General features: G+C 43.5%; 1 protein-coding gene across 2 annotated transcripts in view; it reads left to right on the forward strand.

The window, feature by feature from the left end:
• Window positions 1–5,350, forward strand: part of slc7a11 (solute carrier family 7 member 11) — a 60,895-nt gene extending 55,545 nt beyond the window's left edge. For both annotated transcript variants that reach the window (XM_061787699.1, XM_061787700.1), the window contains 3 exons: window positions 1,262–1,411; window positions 2,881–3,058; window positions 5,098–5,350. In XM_061787699.1, the coding sequence (XP_061643683.1) occupies window positions 1,262–1,411; window positions 2,881–3,058; window positions 5,098–5,153 (384 nt within the window). In that variant the 3' untranslated portion in view covers window positions 5,154–5,350. The remainder of the gene's footprint in view (window positions 1–1,261; window positions 1,412–2,880; window positions 3,059–5,097) is intronic.
• The last annotated feature ends 13,283 nt before the right edge of the window (window positions 5,351–18,633 follow it).

An 18,633-nucleotide genomic window follows, 5' to 3' on the forward strand; every position in this document is an offset into this window, starting at 1 on the left:
CCATAGAATGAATAAAATTTGTATTGAGAGGCACCACTGTATTTTTTATTGTTATCTTTTACCTTACGCAAAGTTCAACACATCAAATATTTTTTTGTGGCCACAGTTCAAATTTTAAATATTACTGATTTACTAATGGTTTGCACGTGCAATAATAGGTACAAACTTGATTGCTCACGCAAAGAGATGTGAAGCTGATCTACTAACCAGGCATACCCAGGATTGCGTCTGCAAAATGCACAAAATTGCTGTGCAGTTCATTTTGCGTGTTCTGGGAGGAGTATATGCAAAAGATTAATTTAGCACAAACACTGTCAAACCTGAGACAAATTGTGATGGTAGATTATTTTTGAAAATTGTGATGGTAGATTATTACTTTAAATATTGCGCATCTGAAAGGCTGGCACAAACAGCTCAGCTGTTCATAACCACGACGAGGAAGCGACAGGGAGAACAGATTTTTTTCAGTTCGTGTAAAACATTTTTGAAATGCCACAAACAAACTTTTTTTTTTTACGACATTGTCTACCAATGCAATTTTGGAGCTCCTGACTGATCTAAGGTATGACTTAGAGCCAGTCACAAGAAGGAGTCTTGCCATATCACTGATGACAAAACGTTTTCTGGATTTTCTTCCATTTGGGTCATTTCACTGAACTGTAACAACTAGTGTTGGCCTCTGCCAAAGCAGTTTTTCGGGTGCGTTATTGCATGTTACAAAAAGCAGTGTTATGCAGAGTAGGCAGATACATCCAATTGCCGTGCACTTGGGGTGAGTTAAATCAAACAAAACATGGCTTTTATGTGGTTGCTGGCCCCCCAAAATTTGGGGAACGATCGATTTATTCTCTGCAACTCAATATGTTTGTTTGCCTCTTCACTAATACTTCCAAATCCATTACTTCAAACTTCACTTTGTACCTTCAGTGCTCTTTCAAATATTACATGGTCAAAACCATCATATCAACCTAAAGGAAAAAAAGTTGGGTGTAAAATACATGGGTCTCCAACATTTTTACATTTGTGACCAACAGCGTGCAATCTGTGTGTGAGTGAGTGAGTGAGTGAGTGAACATGCAATTTACTCCCAGTATTTGGGATCTTAGTAAAGATTGTAATCTTAGTAGATCAGGCATAACATAGCCACCAACGGCGACCCACCAACCCAAACTGTAAGACTGAAAACACAGCTTTCTACCCTTATTAAATCAGGCCCTTAATATCGAAGAATCCTACAATTCTTTAAAACTTCTGTGTGCAGTATCCAATGACCATGCTCCAGCTGTTTCTGGGAGACATCTACAGTCTGTTAAACTTCATGAGCTTTCTGCGGTGGTTATCCATTGGTGTGGTAGTCCTTGGTTTAATCTACCTTCGATACACCCGGCCAGACCTCCCACGTACCTTTAAGGTCAGTATTAACACACTTTTAGCTTTTCAGTCACATTTTATTCAAGCAATAGTTTTGTTCAGAGAAGCACTTGCTTGGTTTAAGGGTACCAACATAACCGATACCTACCAGTACCACTTAAGCACACCTCTGCTTTGGGACGACTGACGCAAGTGGACCAAATAAAGGAAACAGGTGCAGGAATCCAGGCAGACGAAACTACCTGAAAATCGTTGTTTGGAAAAAAATAAATAAATAAAATGAATTAAAAACACTGAAGAACTGAAACACAAGGAGCACAAGAAATAAACATACCACATATGACGGTGGCGGGCCATAAATGTGGTACCTGGCCCTTCACTGGGGACATAATCGACCTCTTAATACCACCACTATCATGTCAGATAATAATAATCATCCATCCATCCATCCATTTTCTGAGCCGCTTCTCCTCACGCGGGTCGCGGGCGTGCTGGAGCCTATCCCAGCTATCATCGGGCAGGAGGCGGGGGACACCCTGAAATGGTTGCCAGCCAATCGCAGGGCACATACAAACAAACAACCATACGCACTCACATTCACACCTATGGGCAATTTAGAGTCTTCAATTAACCTACCATGCCTGTTTTTGGGATGTGGGAAGAAACTGGAGTACCCAGGCGCGGGGAGAACATGCAAACTCCACACAGGCGGGGCCGGGGATTGAACCCCGGTCCTCAGAACTGTGAGGCAGGCGCTCTAAGCAGTCGCCCACCGTGCCGCCCTGTCGACAGTTATAAAGTTAAAAAAATTACAAATAAAATTAAAAAAAGAGGGAAATGATAATAGTTGTGTTATAGTCTGGGAGTCATTAATAAAGTAATTGTGCCTTTTGATATCCAAACTGAAAAGAACACAATTCACAAACCATAGTAGAACAACTTCAGGAAAGACTACAGCATTGTTTCCCAACCTTTATTGATACAAACGCACTTATTTTACATGCGATAGAATATCACTCATGCCACTAAACTAAAATGTCAGTTAATTATGTACCTTCTGCCATCTGGTGGAAGAGCAATTAATTAATTCTGCCTGTCACTATACCGTCACTGGCATACTGTACATCGTTGAACAAACATTCATTCATTCAGATGAACAAAATAATTTTCAGACCAATTAGGTGATATTTGATTTCCTGCTCCACACCGATGATCTCTCATGTCATACTGATGTGCTGCGGCACATTGGTTGGGAATCAGTGTATTACAGTTTATGGGGGTCGGTTTAGGGTGGGATGGGGGGCCCTTCACGAGGCTTCTGAATGGGAACCTAGAATTTGGTGCTATGCCCCTGATGAACATTCACAATCACAACAAAACACAGGTGAAACCGATAATGAGGTAATTCCAATAAACACAGAAGGACTGAGAAAAAAACAAAAAATTAATTTAACTGATATTGTTACATTCTCAACCTAACTGATTGATTCACTCCTGCTTTCTACCCAGGTACCGATCTTCATCCCAGTGGTTTTCAGCCTTACTTGTTTCTTCATGGTCTTCCTCTCGCTGTATTCAGACCCACTCAACACAGGCATTGGATTTGCCATTTCTCTGACAGGGATCCCAGCCTACTACATCTTTGTACACTTCCACCGTAGGCCCAAGTGGTTGCAAAGGGCTTTAGGTAAGTCTCAACCAGTGGTTACGTGAAAGGGATCATTAGAGTAATAGGAATTATCATACAGGTTACATTATGTACTCTGTAGTTATTGATTTTATATACAAAATTAAGTTTTAAGTACAACCCCAATTCCAATGAAGTTGGGATGTTGTGTTAAACAAATAAAAACCGAATACAATGATTTGCAAATCATGTTCAACCTATATTTAATTGAATACACTATAAAGACAAGATATTTAATTTTCAAACTGATAAACTATTGTTTTTAGCAAATAATCATTAACTTAGAATTTTATGGCTGCAACACATTCCAAAAAAGCTGGGACATGTGGCCAAAAAGACTGAGAAAGTTGAGGAATGCTCATCAAACACCTGTTTGGAACATCCCACAGGTGAACAGGCTAATTGGGAACAGGTCAGTGCCAGATTGGATATAAAAGAGCTTCCCTGTATTGCTCAGTCGTTCACAAGCAAAGATGGGGTGATGTTCACCTCTTTTTGAACAAGTGCGTGAGAAACTAGTCGAACAGTTTAAGGACAATGTTCCTCAACGTACAATTGCAAGGAATTTAGGGATTTCATCATCTACGGTCCATAATATCATCAAAAGGTTCAGAGAATCTGGGGAAATCACTGCATGTAAGCGGCAAGGCCGAAAACCAACGTTGAATGCCCGTGACCTTCGATCCCTCAGGCGGCACTGCATCAAAACACGACATCAATATGTAAAGGATATCACCACATGGGCTCGGGAACACTTCAGAAAACTAATGTCAGTAAATAACAGTTCAGTGCTACATCTGTAAGTGCAACTTGAAACTCTACAATGCAAAGCAAAAGCCGTTTATCAACAACACCCAGAAACGCCGCTGGCTTCTCTGGGCCCGAGCTCATCTAAGATGGACTGATGCAAAGTGGAAAAGTGTTTTGTGGTCCGATGAGTCCACATTTCAAATTGTTTTGGGAAATTGTGGACGTCGTGTCCTCCGGGTCAAAGAAGAAAAGAACCATCCGGACTGTTATGGACGCAAAGTTCAAAAGCCATCATCTGTGATGGTATGGGGCTGTGTTAGTGCCAGTGGCATGGGTAACTTGCACATCTGTGAAGGCAGGATTATTTCTGAAAGGTACATGCAGGTTTTGGAGAAACATATGCTGCCATCCAAGCAAGGTCTTTTTCATGGATGCCCCTGCTTATTTAAGCAAGACAATGCCAAACCACATTCTGCACGTGTTACAACAGTGTGGCTTCGTAGTAAAAGAGTGCGGGTACTAGACTGGCCTGCCCACAGTCCAGACTTGACTTGATTGAAAATGTGTGGTGCATTACGAAGCATAAAATACGACAACGGAGACCCCGGACTGTTGAACGGCTGAAGCTGTACATCAAGCAATAATGGGAAAGAAATCCACCTACAAAGCTACAACAATTAGTGTCCTCCGTTCCCAAACGTTTATTGAATGTTGTTAAAAGAAAAGGTGATGTAACACAGTGGTAAACATGACCCTACCCCAGCTTTTTTGGAACGTGTTGCAGCCATTAAATTCTAAGTTCATGATTATTTGCTAAAAACAATCAGTTTGAACATTAAATATCTTAGTGTAGTGTATTCAATTAAATATAGGTTGAACATGATTTGCAAATCATTGTATTCTGTTTTTATTTATGTTTAACACAACGTCCTAACTTCATTGGAATTGGGGTTGTACATTAATGAGGGAAAAATGAACTTAAATGATTTTAGCAAAGCCAAAAACAAGTGATTAGCTATGGGTCAACTTCAAGCTCTGGAAGTAATTGCGGAGTAGTCGACTCATCGACTAGTCTGTTCAACCCCCATATTACTATGACTATCTCATTAATGACTGCACCCATCCATGACTCATTCTAAATTGAAATATTTTTCAAGGACCACAATATAATGTTATTTGTCCATTCCCCTTTTATTTTTTAAGAAGATAAACGAATGATCTTTGAATATTGTTTTGTTTGCGAATAGCAATTGACATTAACATTATGGTACTTTTTTTTCTGTGTCTAGATTCTATCAATAGAAGCTTACAGATTCTCCTGGAAGTGGTCCCTGCTGAGCAATAATTGCAACCACATCCTACGTCTTTGGAAAATAATAGCTACTCTATACATTGTCAAACAGTAAGTTCAAACAAGTGCTTTGTACAACCAGGATCCAAACTTAAATTAGTTTACACTACCTATGAGCTTCTGTGTATTTTACCTCAATTTTCAACAACCTTTATTAAACAACACTGTTGTGTGTCCTTTTCCTAACCACAGATCTGTAGTATTTTGTACCAACTGTAGTGTGCATGGAAATGCAATATAATCTAATCCAGTATTTTTCTGTGTAGGAGTGTTTTTGTTTGGTAGTGATAAAATGAACAGTTTTCAACAATTTTCTGCCAAACTAAATAAAAACATAACTGTGGTCAGAGTATCAATTAACAACATGTGAATGATTAAGAGGCGTTTTAAAATCATTTGAGGCATTAAGTATGAGCAAACAATAATGGCCAATCATATTAGCTGTAGCTGAAACTGCTTAGCTGTTGTTATGGCCTCATCAAGGGGTGGGTAGGCGCAACATAAAACGGCGAGACACAGGTAATTGTGATGACAAGCGGTTTAGTACCACGCATGCACAGAAACAGAACAATTCAATATAATCCTTTGGGGTAAGCCAAGGCCAAAATAACAAACAAATAACGTCTAACTTTAAACAATTCACTTTCTAACCCCTATGTGAAATAAAATTAAACCACAATACATTTACTAAACCTAACTAACCAAAAACAGGAGAAAATCAGACAAACAGAAAATGGCAGCTTACCCTTACTGCTTCGTGCTCTATGTACAAGTTGTTAACAAAAACTCTCAAGGAAAAACACAAAATGCTGACCAAAAATGGGAGGAAATACTCTAATACTAACTTAACAAACGACCAAAACGATCTGCCTAACGAGGCTCTACAGTAGGAACAAACACACCTGGGACAACGAGGAGTGACGTGACGACTGTCAAACAGGGCTCTTGAAAAACTGACAGCAGCAGGATTTGAACTGGCGTCTCCTCTCGGCAGCCAATTAGCAGATGCCAGACGGTTGGACTCCTGGAAGAAACCAATGAGCTGGACCAGAACCAGGGAGGCAATTAGCCAATCACCTGCAGAAAGGCATTAAAGGAACACGCAAAAACAGGCACACAAAGAGCCTCCCAAGAAGATGTCTCACGCCGTCGAAGAAACGGCAGGAGCCGTAACACCTGTACTAATAACGTCCATCCATCTATTTCCTTCCACTTATCCAGGTTTGGGTCACGGGGGCAGCAGCGTAAGCAGTGAAGCCCAGACTTCCCTCTCCCCAGCAACTTTGTCCACCTCTTCCAAGCAGATCCCTAGCCATTCCCAGGCCAGCCGAGAGACATAGTCTCTCCAGCGTGTTCTTGGTCGTCTCTGGGACCTCCTCCCGGTGGGATATGCCCTCACCAGGGAGGTGTCAAGGGATCATCCTAACCAGATGCCCTAGCTGTCTCATCTGACTTCTCTCTTTGAGGAGGAGCAGCGGCTTGACTCTGAGACCCTCCTGGATGACCGAGCTTCTCACCCTATCTCTAAGTGAGATTTATGAACAAGACTCCAAGATACTTGAATTTCTCCACGAGCTCTTCCTCGACCCGGAGAGGGCACTACACCCTATTGTGACTGAGGACCAGAGCCTCAGATTTACTGGCCACTCATGCCAGAGTAGCATCTGCTCCATTTGCACACTGATTGAGGAGTATCTGCAACATTTGCACAATCAACATTGTCCCAGATTATCGCACTACTCATCACTTTAAACTGCATACACTCCTTGAAGTCTCGGAGCCCTTTGCACAATGGTAATTGTACCGGACTATTGCAATATTAGACATTCGAACTGGTCTAAGTGCTAGAGGACTCTGCATCTTTTGCACAATTGTCAAAAAAAAAAAAAAAAAAAAATGTACCAGACAACTAGCAACACTTTATTGCTCAGTGACTGTTTGTTTTTTTTGGTCAATGTCTTTATGTCTCAAAAGTGTTCTCTGTCAATTGACTGTCTGTTGTCGTACTAGAGCGGCTCCAACTACCTGAGACAAATTCCTTGTGTGGTTTCTTTTGGACATACTTGGCAAATAAAGATGATTTTCATTCTGATTTGGAGGCTCTGATTTTTGTCCTAGATGACGCTGACACCGGTCGTACAAGGACCAAACAGTCTGTATTAATTACAACCATACTACTGGAGCACCCTCTATAGGACTCTCAGAGGGACATGGTCAAACGCCTACTCCAAGGCCACAAAGCACCAGTCTACATGGTTGGGCGAACTCCCATGAACACTCCAGAACCTTGCTGAGGGTGCAGAGCTGGTCCACATTGCTCCTCCTGAATCTGAGATTCGACTTTCCAATGCACCCTCCTCGACAGCAGCCCCGAATAGAACTTACCAGGGAAGCTTCAGAGTGTTGATCCCCCTGTAGTTTGAAACACACCTTAAAAAGGGGGACCAACACCCCGGTTTGCCAATCCAGAGGCATTGTCCCCGATGTCCATGCGATGTTGGAGAGGCGTCTCAACGTGGACAGCCCCAAAACATCCAAAGCCTTTAGGACCTCTGGGCAGATCTCATCCACCTCTGTTGTCCTGCCACCAAGGAGCTTTTTAACCACCTCTGTGACTTCAACCACAGAGATAGGAGACGCCACTTCAGAGTCCCCAGTTTCTGCTTCATTATAGGACGGCTTGACAGCCATCCCTCACAGCTTGATGGCATCCCTCACAGCTGGTCTCCACCAACGGGTTTGAGGGTTGTCGCCACAACGGGGAGCGACCTTATGGCACCAACTCAGATGCCTCAACAATGGAGGCACAAAACATGGCCTACTCAGACTCATTGTCCCCCGCCTCCCCTGGGAGTTCTGCGGGAGGTGGGAGTTCAAACTCCTTCTGACAGTCGACTCTGCCAAACATTCCCAGCAGACCCTCACATTACATTTTGGACTGCCAGTTTGGAGCAGCATCTTTCTCCACAAGTCCAATGACACGACCACAAATTCAATCATCGCCTCACCACGGGCAACTCCAGAGTGGAATTGAGTCCAACAACCCTCAAGGAGTACCAGAGCACAAGCTGTGTGTTGAGGCCAGCTCAACTAAGTCTAATTGGGTATTGGTCTACCTCACACACAAAGTCACGTTTTCAGTCCAGAGAGGGGCTGTGTCCAGCCGGGACCCACGTGGAGGTCAGGCCACTAATGACAAGACTTGGAAAATCATTCATCCATCCATTTTCCATTTTCTTTTTCGATACTGTGCCTTGAGCTGTGGACTCTGTTGCGTTCACCAACACAGAGCAACAGAACTGCGAAGTCATGATGCATTTAACTGCAATTGGAGAAAAAGAAAATCAGTACCAGAGTACAAAATTTTAAAAATACTGCTAAACAAAATGTGTGGTGTCTGTTGACAAAAAGAAACAAAATAACAACTTGTTTTTATCAACCCTATGAAAACAAATTATGCCTTAACATGTATGTCTCTGGCGGCATGGTGGAAGACTGGTTAGAGCGTCTGCCTCACAGTTCTGAGGACCGGGGTTCAATCCCCGGCCCCGCCTGTGTGGAGTTTGCATGTTCTCCCCGTGCCTGCGTGGGTTTTCTCCGGCCACTCCGGTTTCCTCCCACATCCCAAAAACATGCATGGTAGGTTAATTGACGTCTCTAAATTGCCCGTAGGTGTGTATGCGAGTGCGAATGGTTGTTTGATTATGTGTGCCCTGCGATTGGCTGGCAACCAGTTCAGGGTGTACCATGCCTCCTGCCCGAAGATAGCTGGGATAGGCTCCAGCACGCCCGCGACCCTTGTGAGGAGAAGCGGCTTGGAAAAATGGATGGATGGATGTCTGTCTCCCACACTTTCTCCCACTTACCGTATTGGGCAGCCGTGGCCCAATGGTTAAGATCATCGCCTGCCACCGTGTGGGACCTAGGTTCAAAACCCCGACTGGACCATCCGCCAACATCCCCCGGACTCACGGCTGTGGTGTCCTTGAGCAAGACACTGATACCCCGAAATGCTCCCCGGGCGCTTCAGCTGCCCCCTGCTCCAGTGTGTTCCACTAACGTGTATGTGTTCACTGTGATGGGTTAAATGCAGAGAACAAATTTTGTGTGCATGCATGCATGTTCATGACAATAAAAGATGATTCTTCTTCTATTCTTCTTCTTCTTCTTCTTCTTCTTCATGACCAAAGGCCGTATCGTATTAAAAGGTGCAGTCTCAGTTACGGGGTCTATTTGTGTATTTAACACATACATAAGGCGCACTGTATTATTGGGCGCAGGCATAGTAAAACATACGCTAGTTTAAAATATACATGCATGCACGCTAAAACAATGTTTTTTAAAAGGCAGTTTGGTTGTACTTTATTGAAGTATTTAACAATGTACTCATGTTATTTTTTGATGAATCCTCATCCACAAATCCATCAAAGACCTCATGTGCTGTATCCGAAATGAACAACTGGGCAAGTTCTCCAACAAACACGCCGGGTTCCCTCTCGTCATTGTCAGAGTTAGTCTCGTTGCCGGAGGGCTGTTCAGCAATGATGCCTGCTTTCGCAAAAGCTCGGACAACAGTCAAAGCAGATACCTTAGCCCAGGCATCCACAATCCATTCACATATGGTGGCGTAACTCGCCCGGCGTTGCCTCCTAGCCTTAGTAAAGCTGTGTTCGCCATCTGTCATCCATCGCTCCCACGCCGCTCACTTCACTTTGAAAGCCCTGTTTACACGGATGTCCAGCGGTTCGTCAAGCCTCCCGGAATGATGGCAAGCCCCGAGTTATTGCACTCAGTCGAATGGTGACTGTAGAGACACTTGCTCATTAATCCATTGCTTGAGTTGGTCTTCCAACTCGAGCCACCTCGCCTTGTTTCCGCGTTTTGTTTTTCTTTTTTTTCCGCGGAAACTAAGCTTCGTCTTCTTTTCTTGGCAAAGCTCGTTTTCCTGCTTCCTCCACTTGCGAACCATGGATTCATTGATCTTGAATTCTCTTGTGGCTGCTCGATTCCCATTTTCCTTCACGTAACTGGTAGCTTGCAGTTTAAACTGTGCTTCATAAGCGTGTCTCTTCGTAGGTGACATTTTCGGGGGTCCTTAGCCAAACCCATGTTGTTTTGCACGATGCACACCCCGGAAATGCTCCCAGTCAGTCAAGCCGTAAAATAAATAAATAAAACATTTTAAAAAATAAAACACTCCGGCGCTATATACCTACTGGGGGCATGGCTTTAGCGTCCTACTTCACGCACCCTTCCCCTGTCCTCAGCCACGTCCGCTTTTCCTCTGTGCAAGAAGCGTGTCGGCAGGAAATTAAAAAAAAAAAAAGTCAAGCGGCGCGCTCATCACACAACAACATTTATAGATGTTGGAACTCGGTGCACACATAAGGCGCGTCGCATTATCAGGCGCCCTGTCCATTTTGGAGAAAATGTAAGACTTTTAAGTGCGCCTTATGGTCGTGAAAATACGGTAATATAAGATACAAATTGGTGCAACCCGTGTGAGGAGATTACAAGTTCGTTAAATTCAGAACACACAAAAATACAAGATATTAATTAATTAATTATTATTATCATAAGGGCGGCACGGTTGGGACTGGTTGGAGCGTCTGCCTCACAGTTCTGAGGACCGGGGTTCAATCCCCGGCCCCGCCTGTGTGGAGTTTGCATGTTCTCCCCGTGCCTGCGTGGGTTTTCTCCGGGCACTCCGGTTTCCTCCCACATCCCAAAAACATGCATGGTAGGTTGATTGAATAATCTAAATTGCCCGTAGGTGTGAATGTGAGTGCGGATGGTTGTTTGTTTGTATGTGCCCTGCGATTGGCTGCCAACCGGTTCAGGGCGTACCCCGCCTCCTGCCCGAGGATAGCTGGGATAGGCTCCAGCATGCCCGCGACCCGAGTGAGGAGAAGCGGCTCAGAAAATGGATGGATGGATGGATAGTATCATAAGAGCAAGACATCGTCCGCCATCTTGGGTAGGGCGTGTTCCGACATGCCTAGGCACGCCTAAACGTGATCTATGTGTGAGCCGCATTCCGTTCCCGTAGACACAGCGTTGTAGTGCTTGTAACCGTGAGAAAACTAAGATTAGCCTCTCAGTAAATCAAGAGTGTTAACTCTTTTGTGTGGGGGAAAACACGTGGCATCTGTGCCGGCCACCATTTTCTCTTTCTGCTTTGTATATTGAGGTCGCCATGTGGTCATTCGCTTAAGACTTAGAAGCTTCCATAGTCCGCCATCTTTGTGTTCCACGTGACGTCATTGTGAGGTTGCAGCCTGGCTCTCTTCTCGGTTGGTCTGTGCGCTCGACTGTAAAAAAGCTCCTCGGTGGCAAGGCGCCGTAGGTGGATGAGATTCGCCCGGAATTCCTCAAGGTTCTGTATGTTTTAGGGCTGTCCTGGTTGACACGCCTCTGCTGGATTGGCAGACTGGGGTGGTGGTCCCCCCTTTTAAGAAGGGGGACCGGAGGGTGTGTTCCAACTACAGGGGGATCACACTCCTCAGCCTCCCTGGTGAGGTCTATTCAGGGGTGCTGGAGAGGAGGGTCCGTCGGGAAGTTGAATCTCAGATTCAGAAGGAGCAGTGTGGTTTTCGTCCTGGCCGTGGAACAGTAGACCAGCTCTACACCCTTGGTAGGGTCCTCGAGGGTGGATGGGAGTTCTTCCAACCAGCGCTCGACCGTCTCCCTGTATGTCTATATGCACCGCTTGAAGCACCCAGGCACTGAGAGATGATCAGGATGGGGAAACAAGTCCAGCATCCCCAGAGTCCCACACCGCAGATCCAGAGCCAGAAGGATAGAGGTCCAAGTACATGCAAGGGACCCTATAGCATGCACAGGAGTCTTAGATGAGAAGATATTATTTGGTCACATTACATTACATTTACATTACTTATTACATTACATTTCTGTTTGACAATCTTTCCCAGGACGACAAGAATCAAGGTTCAAGGTTCACCATTTCAAGGAAAGGGGACTAGTTTTTCTTAAAGTTATCAATTTGGTTATTACATTGTTGTATACTCGAAGGCAAGCTTTTGCCATTGGGTCATGTTGGTAGCTTATCTTTACAGTTAAAAAATAGTTGTTTTTTTGGGATTGCTAATAGTACGAGTATCGCTTGAGCATGTTTATTTGAGAGATCTATAGCTTTTAAATCACCCAATAGACAAAGATGAGGAGAAATTGGAATCCTACTGTTCAAAACTGCGGAGAGTTTCTGTCTAACTAGTGACCAGAAGCATTGTACAGATGGACAATGTCAAAGATTCTGAAGGTGTCTGTGGAGTGTTTTCAGTACAATGAGTGCATATGTTTGAATTTGAATAGCCCATTTTATGCATATTATATTGCATAATGTGTGATCTATGGAGTACTTTAAACTGGATTACAGTTTAAAAAATCACAGTTTTCTGGTCATTGAGAATGTATTTCTGCAGATATGCGCCCTGTATTGATTAACAGTAGACACTGATGATTTGGTCCACAGGATTCCTTGAGTTAGCCATTATGGGGAGTATAGTTGAGTTTGACCATTTGATTGCATATTCTGATAATGGTGAAAATGTCATAATGAGGTTAAAAACTATCTGAAGTGATGACTTGGTAATTTGTGAAGTAGATCATCTGGGTCATGACCTGACCTGTGAGGGCTGGCTTGTATTTGTGTTGCTTTGCCTCCCTCTGCTGGTGTTTTAGCATAAATAATGATTTTCCTGTTACATTCCAGCCTTTGTTCTGATAGGCGGTTTTAATCACATGACACCTCCAGTTCACAGCGCACACACCGTCTGCTAACAGACACACTGGCGTCTTTGTACTGAGAGTCATCTTGCAGCTCGAGTCTCTCACAATTGTGCCTTAGAAAAGCTTCCCAGATAGCAAAATCTAGCTGGCAGGTATGTGGGGCGGATGTGCTTGAAAATCCGGGCCGAACCCGCAATATAGATCCAAGCCAGTATGTTTTTGACAATGAGCCGCATGCGACACGGACTCATTTCCCGGATCTTGGCCAACTTTGGGCCAGAACTGGCCCAGAGCAAAGCAAAACAAATGTATTTATATAGCGCATTTCATACACAAGGTAACTCAATTTGCTTTACGTGACGAAAAGCAAAGCAAGAACAAAAAAGTTAAAAAAAGGCCCAAATACTGCCCACATGCGTTACCCAGAAATCAGATCCTGATCATCTCTGGACCACATCTGGTTCTGGGTCTGTACCAAAACTCTTTTAGTATTTAAATAAATAAATAAATATTGTATATAGGTGTCATATTTTACATATCAGATAAATATATTCAAACAATGAGAATACTTCATTGAAGTTTAATTAAAGTGACATTTATTTACAACAGCGTCATTACATTGCACAGATTAGCATGATAAATGCTAAAACCCATAAACAGCATATTTGAAGAAAATTTTATTGCAATAGTAACAAAAGGTTTAACATTTTAATTTGTAAACATGAAAATTCAAGTGGGCGGCACGGTGGCCGACTGGTTAGAGCGTCTACCTCACAGTTCTGAGGACCGGGGTTCAATCGTGGCAGCTCAATGTTTAAAGGGCCAAGGCAGATGATAAAGTGGGTCTCTCTGTCGAAGACAGGCGCTTCCTCAAGCTCATGAGTAAAGAGATGTTCATGGACTGCACCCACATTTGGTTGGCACCACTCCCATTCCGTTGTCCTCGGCAGCGGCTCCCAGACAACCGAGAGCAGGCTCTCAGTCACCTTGCTTCCCTTCGACACACCCTTGCAAGAAAGCCTGAAATGAAGACTAATTTCCTGAACTTCATCCAAAAAACCTTTGATCACGACCAGGCACAATTAGCTCCTATATTGGTGGAGGAAGAAGAACGATGGTATCGATCCATCTTAGGTGTTTACCACCCACGAAAGCTAACTCAAATCAGGGTCATCTTTGATTCCACTGCGCAACACCTTGGCGTCTTGTTGAAGAACGTGCTACTTACCAGTCCAGATTTGAACAACAGGTTGCTCTGAGTCTTGCTGCATTTCAGAAGAGAGCAAGTGGCTGTGATAGACGACATAGAGCAGATGTTTCATAGTTTTATTGTCAGAGAAGACCATCGATAATTCCTTCGGTTCTTCTGATTCAAGAACAACAAGCTCTGCAACAAAAATGTTGAGTATAGAATGAAAGTCCCTGAATTCAGCAACAGCCCATCTCTGGTGGTAGCCATTTATGGTCTTCGTCGTCTCCGGTAGTTGGAGCCGCTCTAGTACGACAACAGACAGTCAATTGACAGAGAACACTTTTGAGACAGACATAAAAAACACAGTCACTGAGCAATAAAGGTTACCAGTAATGTGGTAATTAAAAAAATAATAATAAAATTAAAAAAAAAAAAAAAAAAAATATATATATATATATATATATATATATATATATAATTTTTTTGGGGACAATTGTGCAAAAAGATGCAGAGCCTTCTAGCGATTAAAGCAGTTGGAAATGACTAATAGAACAATAGTCCGGTGCAATGACCATTGTGCAAAAGGCGCAAAGACTTCAAGAAAATTATGCAGTTTAAAGTGACAAGTAGTGCGATAATCTGGGACAATGTCCATTGTGTAAATGGTGCAGATGCTACTCAAGCTCATGAGGGGCCAGTATTGGTCAACAACAGCTATGCAAATAGTGCAGAGTGGCGAGACAACTACAGTGAGTGCACGTGTAATGTATAATCGGCCCGACAGAGATGTGACAACAATCTCAAGACAAGACATCAGGGACAGTGCCTCTGGATTAGCAGACTGGGATGGTGGTCCCCTTTTTTAAGAAGGGGGACCGGAGGGTGTGTTCCAACTATAGGGGGATCACACTCCTCAGCCTCCCTGGTAAGGTCTATTCAGGGGTGCTGGAGAGGAGGGTCCATCGGGAAGTCGAATCTCAGATTCAGGAGGAGCAGTGTGGTTTTCGTCCTGGCCGTGGAACAATGGACCACCTCTACACCCTCGGCAGGGTCCTCGAGGGTGCATGGGAGTTTGCCCAACCAGTCTACATGTGTTTTGTGGACTTGGAGAAGGCATTCGACCGTGTCCCTCGGGTGGTCCTGTGGGGGGTGTTTCGGGGGTATGGGGTAACGAACCCACTGATACGGGCTGTTCGGGCCCTGTACTACCGGTGTCAGAGCTTGGTCCGCATTGCCGGCAGTCAGTCGGACTCGTTACTGGCGAGGGTTGGACTCTGCCAAGGCTGCCCCGATTCTGTTCATAACTTTTATTGGCAGAATTTCTTGGCGCAGCCGAGGCGTAGAGGGGGTCCGGTTTGGTGGCCTCAGAATTGCCTCTCTGCTTTTTGCAGATGATGTGGTTCTGTTGGCTTCATCAAGCCGTGACCTCCAATTCTCACTGGAGCGGTTTGGAGCCGAGTGTGAAGCGGCTGGGATGAGAATCACCACCTCCAAATCTGAGACCATGGTCCTCAGTCGAAAAAGGGTGGCGTGCCCTCTCCGGGTCGGTATGAGATCCTGCCCCAAGTGGAGGAGTATCTTGGGGTCTTGTTCACAAGTGAGGGAAGAATGGAACGGGAGATCGACAGGCGGATCAGTTCAGCGTCTGCAGTGATGCGGACTTTGTATTGGTCCGTTGTGGTGAAGAAGGAGCTAAGCCGAAAGGCGAAGCTCTCGATTTACCGGTCAATCTACGTTCCTACCCTCACCTATGGTCACGAGCTGTGTGTCGTGACCGATAGAACGAGATCCGGGATACAAGCAGACAAAATGAGTTTCCTCCGCAGGGTGTCCGGGCTCTCCCTTAGAGATAGGCTGAGAAGCTCGGTCGTCCGGGAGGGGCTCAGAGTAGAGCCGTTGCTCCTCCACATCGAGAGGAGCCAGATGAGGTGGCTGGGGTATCTGATTCGGATGCCTACCGGACGCCACCCCGGTGAGGTGTTCCGGGCACCTCCCACCTCGCCTGGTCCTTCATGCTTTCTTTAAAGAATTGTCCCATCTTACACATTTTGCCTGGGTAATCAAACATATGAGCACAGCTGTGTGTTTTCTAATTTAATAAATAAAATTAGGGCTGTGAATTTCAAAATAAGTAAATTTTAAAAACTGTTACGTGTTCAAATAAAGTGCTTAACTTCAGAATAATTCTTTAAAAGAACTAACAAAATACAGATATGTTTTGATCATATGGGTAGAAACAAAATTATTTATTGTAGAAATGCATTATTCATAGGTTGAAGGGTTTTCCAGAATATTGAGGTCAATTTTGGATGTACGTATTATAGATGGGTGCACATTATACATGAGAAATTACGGTATGTGTGTGTGAGTGGGTGAATGTGAGGCTTTGTCAAGCTCTTTGGACACTGTCATGGTTTAGATAAAGCGCTATATAAGTGCAGTCCATTCATCATTTATCATTTACTTGGGATGTTCCCAACATCTGCTGAAATTTTCATGTCAATAACACCTTTGGAAATATATGCAGTGAGAAAAATGGTGACGTGTTAAATACTTATTTGACCCGCTGTATTAGGATATCAACTCACATATTCTTACAGGTGTTTACACACTATTAAAGCATTCCACCACACCACTCATCAGTAACACTGCCTTGCTCATTTCCCACATCCTGTCCTACCCTTTGCTGTCCTCTCTCATCTTGTCTTATTAGTTAGTTGTCCCATGTCCTCACCGGGTGTCTCCCCAGTCCACAAATAAGAACACGATTTGACTTTTGCAACATGACTTGTGGTCAAATATCGAGACAATTTTTCTCCTGTGGTTCACAAGCCTATTCCCCAGGTCAGTTCTGTCCCTCTGTCTGTCCCCTAATACCCTTTTTTGTCCAGCTGCATTTTCAATAAACATCAGAATGATTCCAAATTTTAAAATCTAAGCAGAGGGAGTATTTCAAACGCCCCCGTTGCACAGCAAAACCGTTCCAGCACAAAAGGCACACAGATCCACCATTCTGCATGGCCACGCAGCTGAACAGGACAGGTTAAAAAAAAAAAAATCACCAAATTCTCAATGATTATTTAATGTATTATTCATCCATCATATTTCTGACTTCATTCCCCCCCCCCCGCAATGGTTTTGCAGCATATTAATGGCTCAATAAGTGGTGGGTATGAATGAAATAATAAAAATCAAGTGCAAATATGTTCATGGATGATTTCAAGATATGCAATTAGTTCTTACAGATTGCGCGGCGTTCTTTTAGCTCATCTTAAACAGTCTTGTGTTTCCATTAACTGGAATATCTTTTGAGTGGTCTGCGGGGGACAGAGTGTAGCTAAATCCTGCAGGTGCTCACTCTACTTTGACTCTATATTCTTTGTTACAGCTGCAATTACGAAATAATGATATCCTCGGATGTGAAAAATGTGCAGAACTAGAAATCTTTATTACAATGCAAAATGTAGTAATGTCAACAGTATATGGCCTGCGGTATAGCCTTCTATTCTGCACTACTGGCAGATCTATGGAGCCTACTAAAGGGGAAGAAAGAAGAGTTCACAGCATTAATGAAGGGTCGTAACTTTAAATTAAATATTGGTATTCATCTATTGTAAAAATGTGCTATTCTGTGAAAAAAGTAAAACAAATAAAAGAAAACTACAGACTGAAGACAACAAAATTTTGCCCTCACAGCACTGGCAGCTAAGTAAGTAATGTCTCAAAACAACAACAGAAACACCAATTCTTTAAACAAATCTCAGTAATAATCCTGTGTGCATGAAGTCCCATTCCACTGCCTTTAGGCTGTTGTCACCAAGGCAAAAATACACTGTGACCTGGCTTCAGGATCCTTTGTACCGTGAAACAAACACATTTAGAGGTGAGGTGATGACTCTCACTTGCAATGTTTGTTGTCTTAAATAGCCCTGGGGTTTCACGTTCCTTCTGACATTTGAATAGAAGCGAAGGCACTCCTAAGCTTGCATGCGGTACAGCACAGATGTAGACACTTTCAGACATCTCCCCTTCAGGTCCGGCTCTCAAATTTGTCTCCATATGTCCGCACTGTGACATTGTTACTCTTGATTTTAATCATATGTTTACAACAGGGCACATGGAGGCAACATTGTAATATAAGGCATATATTAACTAACCATGAAGTAATGGCCACTTGCACAATCTTCTCAGATTCAGTACAAGGGCTGTACAAAAAAAGTCTCGGGTAAATTGTGCTTGTCACAATAGTTTTAATGAAGCATACTTTTTACTTTTACTCACGTATTTATGTTAAGAAGAAACTACTTTTACTCCGTTACAATAATCCACATGCCGTTCGCGACTTTCATTTATCAATAATTGCATGCAGGATCTATTTTTAGACTTTTGTTTTCGACTTTCGCATCGGTCGCCATTGCTCCAATCCACTGTGATTACCACAGTGATGTTTGACTCAAGTTCACCAATCAAACGACACAAGGATGTCCGCACACAAAGTCTTCTATTGGGCTTCGAGGGCCAATCAAAGTGAGT

This window comes from Phyllopteryx taeniolatus, chromosome 10 (assembly GCF_024500385.1).
Source record: "Phyllopteryx taeniolatus isolate TA_2022b chromosome 10, UOR_Ptae_1.2, whole genome shotgun sequence".
NCBI lineage: Eukaryota > Metazoa > Chordata > Actinopteri > Syngnathiformes > Syngnathidae > Phyllopteryx > Phyllopteryx taeniolatus.